The sequence below is a fragment of the Gastrolobium bilobum genome, unplaced genomic scaffold (genome assembly GCF_033153095.1).
Source record: "Gastrolobium bilobum isolate Gb01-03AN ecotype WA unplaced genomic scaffold, APGP_CSIRO_Gbil_v1 utg113230, whole genome shotgun sequence".
NCBI classification, from domain to species: domain Eukaryota; kingdom Viridiplantae; phylum Streptophyta; class Magnoliopsida; order Fabales; family Fabaceae; genus Gastrolobium; species Gastrolobium bilobum.
The window spans coordinates 2,387-16,148 of record NW_026899317.1 but is presented as its reverse complement, the minus strand read 5'-3'; the positions used below and the strand labels follow the sequence as shown (position 1 = coordinate 16,148).

At 32.0% G+C, this 13,762-nt stretch overlaps 1 protein-coding gene across 1 annotated transcript; it reads left to right on the top strand.

Annotated features, from left to right (window-relative positions):
- The first annotated feature begins 12,110 nt into the window (after positions 1–12,110).
- Positions 12,111–13,421, top strand: LOC133289531 (uncharacterized). Its single transcript, XM_061487501.1, has one exon. The coding sequence runs from the start codon at positions 12,111–12,113 to the stop codon at positions 13,419–13,421; it is 1,311 nt and encodes a 436-aa protein (XP_061343485.1).
- The last annotated feature ends 341 nt before the right edge of the window (positions 13,422–13,762 follow it).

Sequence of the window (13,762 nt, the reverse complement as noted above, 5' to 3'; positions counted from 1 at the left end):
CAATAGTACCAAAGATTTATTCACCTGTTAGATGACATTAACCACTTAGGAAGGAAATATCTTCCACCGATTCCACCTAGGTAGCTCTTTAGGAGCAAACTTTGGGTGCTAGGTGGCAAAGTGGGCGGCCCACCCCGGCATCAACCCGCCAAAAAATGAGTCAGCCCGTCCGACCCCGCTTTTGAAAGTGGGCTCAAAAACTCAGCCCGCCCCGCCCTGTTTGGCGGTTGGCCCACCGGCTCGAGTTTATTTTACATTGACCCGCCTCGGCCCGCCTATGCCTGCCATTAACCCGCCAAAAAATGAGCCCGCCCCGCTTTTGAGATGGGTTGAAAAACTTAGCGCGCCCCGTTTAGCGGGTTGGGCGGGTTGGCCCGCCGAGCTGAGCCCGTTTTGCCGACTCTAGGTGCTACTATCAAGCAAGCACGGATAGTCGGATACGTTACTTTTCTTAAAATGTGCGTGTCAGACACGGACATGCTCTGACACGCGTCCGACACGCGGTCAACGCTACGACACGTTTTTCCGACACGCAGTCAACTTTTTCGGACACGTTTTTTTTAGGATTTAATTTTTTTATTAACTAAATAAAAAATAATAATTTGTAAATCAAATTTTTTCTATTATGAAATTTGACATTACCAATTAACAAGGTACGAAAAAATATTTTTGTTTATATTTATGTTATGAAATTTGAATATTTGATTGATTATATGACTTATCATGGGCTGTTATATGTATTAAATATGGATTATATTATATATATTAAAAATATTATTTAATATCAAAACGTGTCTCAACGTGTCGAAAAATGACATTTTTTAGAATTAACGTGTCGGCGTGTCGTGTCCCATGTCAGTGTCGGTGCATCATAGACTACTATTGTACCATACATCACTTTTAAAAGAAGAAAATTTTTGAATTTAAAAGAAATTATGAGAAAATATTTGAATTTAAATGGTATCAAAAATTTCTAATTTAAGAAAATGTTGTACCCAACTCGGTACAGAGTAGCATTGAAGAAAATTCCACTGTTTAGTCTCTGTTCTGTTTTCATTCTTTTCGGTTTTTTTTTGGGGGGCTCAATGCCCTCCTCCACAAGTATAAAAATAAAAAAATAAGTTGAGCTCGAATTATCCAGAAATACGCAACTTGAGCTATATTTAGCTTGTTTATAATTTGATTATTTTCTTTTCATTTATTAAATATTTCATCAAAATATTTTTTAAGTCTACTAGTCTAGTATTTTGTAGACATTATTGTATTAGATTATAAATAAAAACTAGAGACTTTATAAAAATCGAAATTAGGTAAGTTATAAATAATAATAAACAAAATTACAATTTAATATAAAAAACTAGTCTAGTATTTTCTATATCCTTCCTTATCTAAAATTATAATTTAATGTGATTATATGTACATAAAACAAACATGAACTTTTTAATATCAAATCTATAAAGTTTAGTTTAACTCATTTCTACAATCAAATTAAATTAAATATTAATTTTTTTGTTTAAAAAAATTAACAAATTTGATAGGATATTTAATGTGTCAAAATCAAATAATTCCTAAATAATTCAATTCAGTTAGACTTTTACTCCTCCACTTCCACAATGTAAATTTTTTTTATTCCTTTTTCCTTTTTTTTTTTTTTTTGGGGGGGGGGGGGGGGGGGGGGGGGGGGGGTGGAGTTGAAATTTTGTAGTCATAATGAACTTTTTAATACAACTTTTACAAAAAAAATCTTAACTAAATGTATGAATTTTAGATTGAGAGACGCATAAAGTCTGTGAAAATGCTACATCTAATATAAAGGGAATTCTCAGCTTCGCTTTCTATGCTTGTTTGTTTCTCTATAAATACAATTATTACTTAATTAAAAAGGTAAAATTGCAAATGCATTCTATTTAGCAACTGTTACTGTGTTTTTTTTTTTTTAAGCATAAGGGGCTGGAAGCCCCAAGAAAAAAATTATACAGAAATATCAGAAGTAAACGAAACTAAATTACTATAATCAGCCTCAAATAGCTGCAACAGTTCTTTAGGACGGTGCATGAGTACTTGGAGACCAGAAACTCCTCCAAGTGCAGCCTTTGCAAGCCAATCTGCGCAAGCAACTGTTACTGTTCTTAAGTACTCGTATACTTAATTATATATTACACTTTAATAAATTTTATTTTAACTCTATAGTTACAATGGAATTTTTATGATTTCTTAATTTTTTTAATCTTAAAAAGAAATAAAAAATGCAAACATCAAAATCTTAGTATTATTGTTATAAAGAAGATTCACTCGTTTGTCTAATTTTACCTTTCCCAAAATATTCTTATTATTTAACTGAGTATAAATATGAACACAAATAAGGTTATAAATATCCCTTAGTATATAATTAGGGTTTGTTTTTTCTGATGTTACTTTAGATAACTTTATCTAATGTTCATCAAAACGACGTCGTTTTGGGACGGAAATCATGGTATTTTTGTAATTTTAATTTATTTCAGGGTTATAATAGTCTTTATCACTCTAATTTTTTAATTTTTCAACTCCAAAACGACGTCGTTTCGATGAACATTAGATAAAGTTATCTAAAGTAACATCGGAAACTTTTTCCCCATATAATTATAGGGAAATGCTTGTTTTATGTCATATGAGAAACATTATCTCATGTTACACATTTATTGAAATCCGAACCAACATTTCTTTTTATTTTCTTTTTTTTTAGTTGTGGGGCCCACTTAATTATGTCTCTACATAAGACAATGATATCTCATGTAACATAAGAAAGGCGTTGCCAATAATTATAATCATAAAAGTTTGAATATACAAATAAGGGTTAAACTTTTCTGTAATTGAGGCAGACAACTTTGTTTGCACTCTCACAAAAAAAGAGTGGGTCCCATAAAAAATTAGTCTATAAAAAAAACTACATTATACATTCCCGAGAATATATAGTGTGTGGCAGATAAAAATTTATATGACAAAGACAGAAATGTATTTCCCTACAAATAATACCTTGTTCATTACTCATTTTTCTTGAATAATTATTGAAAGCATTATTATCGATAATTTTCTTGAATAATTATTGAAAGCATTATTATCGATATATATATATATATATATATATATGAGGTAAGATCCTTTGACACCGGTGTCAAATTTGAAATTTGACACCTCATCTGAGAGCCGTTAGATCAAAAAAAGATCAATGGTGTCACATGCTTACAAATCAGAGTCATTGATCTTTTTTGATCTAACGACTCTCAGATGAGGTATCAAATTTCAAATTTGACACTGGTGTCAAAGTATTATGCCTCTATATATATAGGGTTCGCTTTTTCTGCGGTTACTGCAGATAAATTATCTGCAGTGAGCCCAATACGACGTTGTTTCGGGGCGAAAATTATGATTTTTTGTAATTTTAGTTTATTTCAAGGTTATTATAGTCTTTAGAATTATAATTTTTTAATTTTTCCATCCTAAAACGACGTCGTTTTGAAAGTAAATGCAGATAACTTATCTGCATTAACTGCAGAAATATTTTTCCCATATATATATATATATATATATATATATATATATATATATATATATATATATATATATATATATATATATATATATATAACATTTCACTCAAAGTAAGAATATCTTCAGATAACTTCAAAAAGAAAAGAAGATAAGCATTTCATGTTGCTAAGCAATTGATCAAACATGATTAGAAATTGATAATTGCTTAATTAAAGAGAAATTAGTTTGTATTTAATTATGTTAGAAAATTGCATAAACCATTAATGTAGCCTCGTCCATATCAAACATTATTAGAAATTGATAATTGCTTAATTAAAGAGAAATTAGTTTGTATTTAATTATGTTAGAGAATTGCATAAATCATTAATGTAGCCTCATCCATCGACTTAAGTTTTTGGATTGAATTGATTTTTTATATGATAACAGAGCTTCGGTGTCACGGGTTTAATCCTCACCGCCCCCACTTTCTCTTATGGAATTTCTTAGCATAAGTAGGTGAGATTGTGTATTATCATACTTTAAACCCAGTGAGGTCTCGTGTGAGGGAGTGTGTTAGAGAATTGCATAAACCATTAATGTAACCTTACCAATCAACTTAAACTTTTGAGTTGAATTAGTTCTTTATAGATTACATATATTTTGCGAGTATAAAGATCATACACTAAGCTCTAAACATCCTAAAAAAATTGAACATACATATAAAACCACAAACAGAAGTAAGGCGCCTCCAATCGTGTTGCGCAAGAATTGATGATATTATAATTCATGCACATCTCTTAGAATTATATTATCTCATATTTGTGTAAGGTGTAGAAGTGAAGTATATGTGTGTAAGAAACGAAATGAGATTATTTATAATCGTATAATGAAAATTGTATAATTATAAGGTGATGTGCGTGTTTAGTATTACTTAATTAAAAACCAAACCAGTCATCATGACTTTTTGGATATCAACTTTAATTCTCTCTTTGAAGAGAGTAGGCTCCTCCAGTATTTTCATAAGCTTCGATTTTTTTGAACCGGTTATGAGAATAATTTCGAGTGCAGGATTAAGATTTTATGCTTCTCGTAAATGTGATATTGGTGGGAATCAAACCGAGATCTTTTCACCGCTTATTCATCTCCCATGAACTAACTGAGCTATCACTGTTTGGTAAACCAGTCATCATGATAACACTAATAATTATAGCTAAGAAAGAATAAGTAAGATTATGAAAACATTTTTAAATTTTTTCTAATTCAATCAAAAATTGTATACTTATATTTAATGATGTAATTAGTAATATGATCGAGTTCAACAAAAGAGATTAATACAAATAAGTGATAGTATGGAAAAGTTTTACAAAAAATTTAAGAATAAAAAAAAGATACCGTTTACCAAAAAAAAATCCAATTTAGAGTCAGCTATTTATATATATAATTAATGGGAAAAGTATAATTTTTTTTACCTGCCACTGATATATTTTAACCAGGATATATATATATATATATATATATATATATATATATATATATATATATATATATATATATATATATATATATATATATATATGAGGCAGGACACTAGTGTCAAATTTAAAATTTGACACCTCATCTGAGAGTCATTAGATCAAAAAATATCAGTGACTCTGATTTGTAAGAATGTGACATACCATTGATCATTTTTGATCTAATGGCTCTCAGATGAGGTGTCAAACTTCAAATTTGACACCGATGTCAAAAGATCCTGCCTCTATATATATATTTAAAAAAATGATCCACTTGATAAAATTATATCAGTGGCAGATAAATCTTTCTCCCAAAAAAGTAGATCCGATGAATCCATAATTAATTTAAACTGTTAAAGGACATAAAAAATCATGCCTATACAAAAATTCAAGTTAATAAAATAGAGATAAACCTGAATCAAATAGGAGAATCTTGGTGACAAAGTAGAGTTCGAAGGTCAGTGCCATGTGGTTATCTTAGATGAATTTGAAGTCCACATAAGTCCCACGAGCGCCAGTTCCGCCAATTCGTGGCAGCAACTCGTTCAATTACAAAATTAAGTACCTTCTGACTAATTTAATTATGGAAAAAGTTCATAAATTCTTGTGATTTATTTTTTTTCTTTATATTTTTATATTTTCTTTATTAATTATTCCATGTGATTTTATTTCATCAAAATTTATTTTTAACACCATTAGTGATTGAATTAATTTGTCCATATTAACCCTATCTTACTTGTTAATTAATCTGATAAGTGGTGCCTTATTCGGTGACTATTAATCATAGGATTCTAATTGGTCACTTCGACCTCAATTAAACAACCTTTTGTCCTGTTTATATTTAATTTCATTTTACAGACTGTATTTCCCTTGAGCTTCTCTTAAAAATTTAGTTGGATGCAACGTTAACAATTTATCTATCTTTGTTATTTATTCATGAAATTAAAATTTAGACTTGACGTACACAGCATGACGACCGACAGACCGACTATCACATGGTATTCGTCCCGATAATGTCTTTTAAGTTTCTTTGTCTTTTCTTCCTCTTCGCCTCTTTGTTCATATTAATAAATAATGTATATTATTTAAAGGTTTATTTTTCCCATCATTTAATATTCTCCGTTTTCTGGTACAAAACTTATATGCACACCATACCAAATCAGCCTATCACGTCTGTTTGGTTGAAGATGGAATAAAGGGAGAAAAATTAAAATCGAGGAAAAAAAATTCTTTTGAAAGAAAATGAAAACAATTTTTTAAGAGATTTACATTTATCATTTAACATGACACAAGAAAATTTTCTACACACAATATTTTGTGGGGTCCACACTTTTTGAAGCAAAAAAAAAAAAAATTACGACACGCAAAACGAATCTCTATAACATTACACAATTACTTTTCCTACAACATAACTTTTATAAAACTCAGTTTTTAACGCGATAACTATAATCGCAATCACTAAAAGTTATTTTTGCCGTATACAGGTATAGCAATAGTTAAAGTTTTTTTTGTCTTTTTTCTAAAGATGTATTTGATGAGGAATCAAACACCAACCTATGTTGCCAATTGAATTATACCTATTGGATTCATTACTAAGTTTTATTTAATGTTCAACTTAAAAAAATTATAATTATAAGCACGTCTTTGGAACTTTTTTGCTGTTTATCGGTTAGATATGTATATTGTCCACTCTATAGGTATATCCAGGGTTAGGGGTGAAAGTAAACTGGACTGGACCGAACTTTGTCTCGAAAAGCCCAAGTCTATATCAAAAAATGTCAATTTGTCCTGTCCCAATAACATAGTACTAGTCTAATTATAGCCTGGTCTGACCAATTTATAAAAAAACAAATGGTCTAACCTGACTCATTAGCCTGTTAATTTTTAACTTACAAGCAGAACATGAATCAACTTCACAAAATACTCAAATTTTGTTATTAAAACAAAAATCACAATTTCAACGTTCAAACAAAACCATGAATCACAACAACAACTTATCATAATATGCATTTAAGTCACTTTTAAAAGCAAGATGCTCAAACTAAATAACATACATTTCATCAGATCCAACAAATCAATCCATACTATGTAAATTAAAATAACTACATGAATCCAACAAATGCATCATAATGCTTGTAGTAGCCAAAAATTTCTCATTATCTTCTCTCCCTTGCAAATACAATTCCAAGGTTACATAAGTTGGCAAACAATTTGTAAATGTAGAAAATAAAAAACAAGATTAAAAAAAAAACAAAAAAAAAAATTAAAAACAAAAAACCTTTTTATACCTTTTCTTTTTTCCTTAAGTCATACTTAATATGTAGCCAATCTCCACCATATATTAAAGTTTGGATTGTATCTTTAGCTAAGCTAGAACGATAGGCATCAATAACTCTTCCTCCAGCACAAAATGTTGATAATGATGATATTGTAGAGATTGGTACAGATCTTATGTCACCATATATTCTTTCCTTAAGTCATACTTAATATGTAGCCAATCTCCACCATATATTAAAGTTTGGATTGTATCTTCAGCTAACCTAGAACGATAGGCATCAATAACTCTTCCTCCAGCACAAAATGTTGATTATGATGATACTGTAGAGATTGATACAGATCTTATGTCACTCCCAAAAATAATATTGGTGGGGATCGAACATAATTCTTTCTACCACGTACTCAGCTCACATGTACCAAATGAACTATCACCATTTGGTATTACTATGAATAATATTATTTTATTTATTTAAAATAAATAATATAATATAAGCCGACTTGTATAGGCCCGACATGTAAAAAAACATAAGGCCTATTTTCTATATAGGCTTTTTTAAAAGTCCGGGTCTATTCTATTTAACTATAAGTAATAAGTCGAGTCTGACTTGATATAGACTAGGCCGTAGGCCGACTTGGTTCACTTTCACCCCTAGTCGGGGTATGATTGGGTTAAAAACAATAATAATAATAATACATTTAGACATGATATATGTAAATAAAATGGCAATTATTGGTCAATTTTCATTTTGTTTCTTTGTTTGTTCTTATGGCTCATTTTTCTTTCAAACTTCCCGATATCACTCTTTGCAAATAATAGCTCCAAGGGTAAAGGAGATAGATAAGAAACCCTTTGATATAGTTTTGCGCTTCAATTTCTCTTGGTTTGAAAGTGACTCGTAGAGGTAGAGCAGCGAAAAACATCAAAACTTATTCAATTGCATACAAAATCGAATGTTCCACATTCGAGATCCATAATGCCAATTACGAAATTAATCTTCTTATATTTTGAGTCAGCAAGCATGGCAATAGCAAATATTTAAAAGCTCGTTCGATTCAAATTGATGTTGGGTAGCAAATATTCAAATTGATGATAAACCCATTATAATAAGTCAACCCAAAATCTTACCATCAAATGGCTAAGTAACAAACACATCACAAAAAGTGAATTTAAATACATCTCAACTCAAAAGCTTAATGGGTCCTTTCAATTATATAATTCTCATTAAGTTTATTATAACCAATGTGAGACTTCATTACTCACACTTGAATTCTAACAATTAAAAAGGAAAAAAAAAATGCATATGCTTGCTTCATTTCCTTAATATATATTTAATAAAACAAGATCAGCCTTTTGCTATTTATTTTACTCGTCGCTTTCTCTTTAAATGAATTCTGTTTATATTAAAAAAATCATTAATATCTAAATCATAAAATAAATATTTCTATACCAGGAGATGAAAACTTTACATATAAATGTATTAACATCTAAATCACGAGGATAAAAATTAAGGTAAGGAAACTGTGAACACCTAATTTTGTTCTAAATAAAAATTTATTATTAAATTGTGAGCACCGTTTTCTCAACAAAAAAAAAAAAAACTCTTTTCTTTTTTATCAGATTTAAGTATCTTCAGAAATCATATTAGTTAGTTTTCTTCCCTTTTCTTTATCTTACGCCAAGTATCCCCAATTTGTGTACGACCTCATGAAACGCTCCCATCATGGTCGAAGATGTCTCATCCTCAGAGCTCTCTGCAAACTCTCTTACCCACGCACGGCACCGCCCCTGCAAACCGGCGAAGGACAGAGCATGAAAGTAGAAATCACCAGGAACCAAGACCTAGAAGCAATGCCTAAAAAGGAAATCGGAGGAGACTGGTGAAGGATCCGAGTCTGAGTATCTGCAATTCATCGAAGGACCCTAGGTTTTCTTTAATCCATTGGACTCATTGAGGAGGGGTTTCTTCTAGTTTCTCCTATAAAAGCAAACGACAAAGGATTGAGGAAGGAGGTTTTTTTTAGAAGGGAAGGGAAATTTTAGCAAGTCTGGTATTACTACTACATGTGACTTAGTGTTAGAGGGTTACCTGGGATCCAAAGGGGAAAAAAACATTCTACACAAAAACTAAGAGAGGGTTGTTTTTGAAATTTAAGGAAAAATTGCCTGAGGGCATTCTGATCGGCGCTCAAGAAGGGGAAGAAAAGTTGATCCAGAGACAGAAGGACCACAAGGCACATATTGCAAGGTTCAAAAGTTGATTCTGGTCAAAGAGGTGGTTAGCACTTCTCATTTCATAGTTGAGAAAACAGCCTGTGAGTAACACATTTTTTTCTCTCTTTCTTAATCACGTTTTTCTTTTCACAACTATTATGTCTAATGTGAGTTAACAAATAAAAATATGGTGTATGTAGTTGTTAATCCTTCTGATGATTTGAGTTAGTCTTATTAGATGTTCCCCAAGTTTATATGTGTCTGTTCTGTTCTAAGAAGTAAAAGGAAAAAGTTGGAGGCTGAATTGGCTTAGGTGTAAAAGAATTTCTGTTGGTCTTGTCTATATGTAGTTGTTCGCTCTACGTTTTCGTTTTGTCTATGTCAGGGACTTCTAAAAAAAAAATCTTTGGTCTGTTTACTGATATGCAAGAACACAACCACTTGATATTCTTAAATTCGTTAGCACTAGAATTCTTAGATTGCAGGTTTATCGATGAATGAATTAGATTTGTTTTATTTTCTTTTTTTTTTATCACTTATTTAATGTAAATAGTAACTTTAAGCTATGGGCTCAAACTACATTTTTGTTTTTTTTCTTTTGATCTAATTCAACCCATGAAACTATGTTACTGCACCTCTTTTTAACATATTTTAGCTAAACTCATCCCTTATCTAGCATATGGTGTAGTTCGTGGACATATTTTAAGCTATCATTTTAAAAAATAATAATAATAAGAAGAAGAAGAAGGAAAGATGAGCGATGTTTCTTGTGCTTTTTTTAGTCTACATTTTTATATTTTTATATTATTTATTTATTTTTTTTCTATTTTATTTTTATTTTCACTCTTTTTGATATCATTAATCCCTTTATTTTTTAGAATCATTTTGATTGTGACAATACGGTGATTTTAGACTGTCTAGCAGTAATCAATGAACAAATAAACAATTGTAATTTTTGTTTAAAATTATTGATCTTAGATTAATTTAGAAGATAAAGAATAAAGAAGATTAATTTATCATTAAATAAAATGGGAGTCAACTGAGTCGTGACGACTTGTTAACCCGACGTTTTTTGTGTTTTGGGTCACTTTGGTTGGGACAACTTGGTGATCCATGACTCATAATAAAATTATAATTCTAAAATTACGGATTAGCTGAGTTGAGACAGCTTGTTAATCCTACGTCTTGCTCGGATCATTTTGGTTGGGACAACCTGGTAATCCGGGAACGTCGAATATAATCAAATGATTTTTTTTCAAAATTAAAATGAATCAACACACAAATATTTTATTAAGAACGACGTAGCTTTGAATTCTTCACTGCACCGGAGGATACGTCGGAGAGGAACTTTTTCCGTCAAGCTAAAATAAAATTTTAATAATTTTAGTCTTTTTTTTTCTTAATTAAATAATCATATTTATTTTAAGGGATAAAGCAAATATTTTTAAAAGTTATTAATAATTCGCACAATTAATTCAAGGTAATCGTTTTTTAACGGATGTGTCAGGGGTGCAGTGGGATTAAGTTTTCACCCTTCCCTGCGCGTAATTAGACTCCCGAACCTTTGATCTAAAGTTTTAAAGACCAGTTTGCAATAAGAGGTTTTCCAATTTTTCCAAAGTAAATAAAATTGGTGGCGACTCCTTTGTTTTATTTTTTTCGGGTCGTTACAGATGGCGACTCCGCTGGGGATACTTGAGAGTCAAGCCTGTTTTAATTAATTGTGCAAATTGATTTATATATTTGCTTTGCTTCCCTTTAGTCTGTTATTTTGCTTTATTTTTATTTTATTTATTTTCTCTCTCTTTAATTTTTTTATTTTTATTTATTTATTTATTTTTTTATTTTTTTTATTTTTTTTTATTTTTATGCGAAAGATGTGATGATTGGCTTCAACTTTAGGATGGAGGACTTTTTATGTTATTATGTGCTTGCTCTCAATTGTTTTGCAGATTGGGTAGACTAGGGTTTATATGAAGGGTTGTATGCTCTTTCACACACGCCACTTATACATTTATCACACACGTACGAGTGGGGCCCTATACCCGGGTCTGGGTGCAACTTAAGATAGGAGAGAGGTTGTGTAGTGGTAGCCATTTTGGATGTACATCCTGTTTGGTTATCACGAAAATCTCGGCTAGAGTGTGACTCTTTCGGAATTATAGTCATTTTGGATGTACATCCTATTTGGCTATTCTCCTTCGAAATGGGATCTTAGCTCTAGTAGCCAAAATACATAGAGTTATAAAACTACCCCAACGAAAGTATTCACGTCATAGAATGACCTATGAATCAATATAAGACACAATGGGAGCGTATTTCCTTTTCACTTCTTACTTCCATTTTCGCATATTTGCATTATTTCAAAATCATCGTTCCATAAATTTATCTTTCAAACATTCATGCATCTTGCATAGTGGAGTATTTTAGGCATACGCATACCTTTCATTATAAAAAAGGATTTTATTTATTTTTTTTTATTTTTTATTTTTTCATCTTGCACCATTTAGCATTTTTAACATCTCATATTGTCTACCTTAACCCCTCCAGGGAATTTTGTTCGAGAAACTTTGAGTTCCAAAGTTTGATTGTGAGTATTATTGATGGATGATAGTACGGGATCACATCGCGATGAGATAGCACCACGCGTATTGAAAAAGACTTTGCAACTGAAAGCAAGGAAGCCTGACACTGAAAGTTTGAAGGTCTTGGGTCGAATATTGAAGAAGACACAATGTTTAACTCTTGTTAGAAAATATGGGGAAATTCTAGATCTACTGGAAGTTGATGTGCAAGTAGATGCGATCACTGCGGTTACTCAGTTTTACGACCCACCTCTGAGATGCTTCACCTTTCGAGATTTCCAATTAGCACCTACTTTGGAAGAATTCGAGCAGATTCTGGGTTTTTCTTTGGAAAAATATGAGAAACCATATCGCTACTTGGGGCATTATCCTTCTTTGCATACTATTGCCGATGTCCTCAAAGTTTCTGTGAAGGATTTGCAAGAGAAGAAACAAAACAGAAATGGGATCGATGGATTTTCAAGAAAGTACCTGGAGGAACACCTTCACCACTTAGCTGGAATTGAAGACTGGGAAGCTTTCATTGATGTGCTAGCTCTCACCATTTACGGCATTCTCATATTTCCAAATGCTGATGAGTTTGTGGACTTCGCAGCTATAGATGTGTTCTTTGCTCGCAAGTTTAGAGGTGAAAATCCTGTTCCGGCCATTCTTGCTGATGTCTACTATACTCTAAATTTCTGTCATGAGAAGAAAGGAAAAAGAATTTTGTGTTGTTTGCCGATGTTATTCATATGGCTCACTGCCCATGTCTTCAAAAGAGGATACGAGATCTCATACCCCATCACTGAGTTTCACAGATATCAGTTAGGAGTCAAGAGTGGTCGTGAATGGGCCCAAATTTTAGCACAGCTGGACGAAAAGAGCGTCCGATGGTATCCTCGATGGGTCGAAAGAGAAAATTTGATCTACCAATGTGGGGATTTCCCCAATGTGCCTCTCATGGGTACCAGAGGGTGTATCAATTACAACCCATCCTTGGCACGACGACAACTTGGCTATCCTATGAGAGGAGCTCCTACGGAGGAGATGATAACTCCATTCGTCCTTTATGATATGAACCCAGTACATAATGAGACCCTCAAAAGGGTTCGAGATGCTTGGAACTATGTCATTAGAATGGGGAAAGAGTTGAAGACCAAAAATTGTGGAGTCCAAAATAGTTACCGACAGTGGGTTACAAGTCGAGCACGAGAAGTGAAGCTACCTTTCCAAGCTCTGACAGTCACTACAAGTGGTGAATCATCAATGTCTGCCTCCCACGACAACGAAGAAATAAGAGAAATACAAGGAGAATTGGTGAGGGTAAGAAGAGAAGAAGAAGATTGAAGTAGAACTTAAGAAAGCTCGACAAAGATGCGAGACCCTTGAACAAGAAAATATGAAGAAGAACCTTACTCTTGAAAGAGCTGATAAAAGGGCCAAAATTGAGGAAAATTATATGCTAAAAACTAAAGGGTGCCTTCAGGCAGCAAACAAGGAATTAAGCCTCCGAAGAAACGAAAGAGATGAGGCTATTACTAAGAGCACACAACTTGAAGAGTTACTCAAAAATTCTAGTGCGGCGTATAAAGATTCAAGGAGGCAAATGGCAGAAATGGGGCGACAAATGGAGATGAGAGCTGCAAAATATGAAGACAGGCTAAAAAAGGAAAAACAGTCTACAGAGG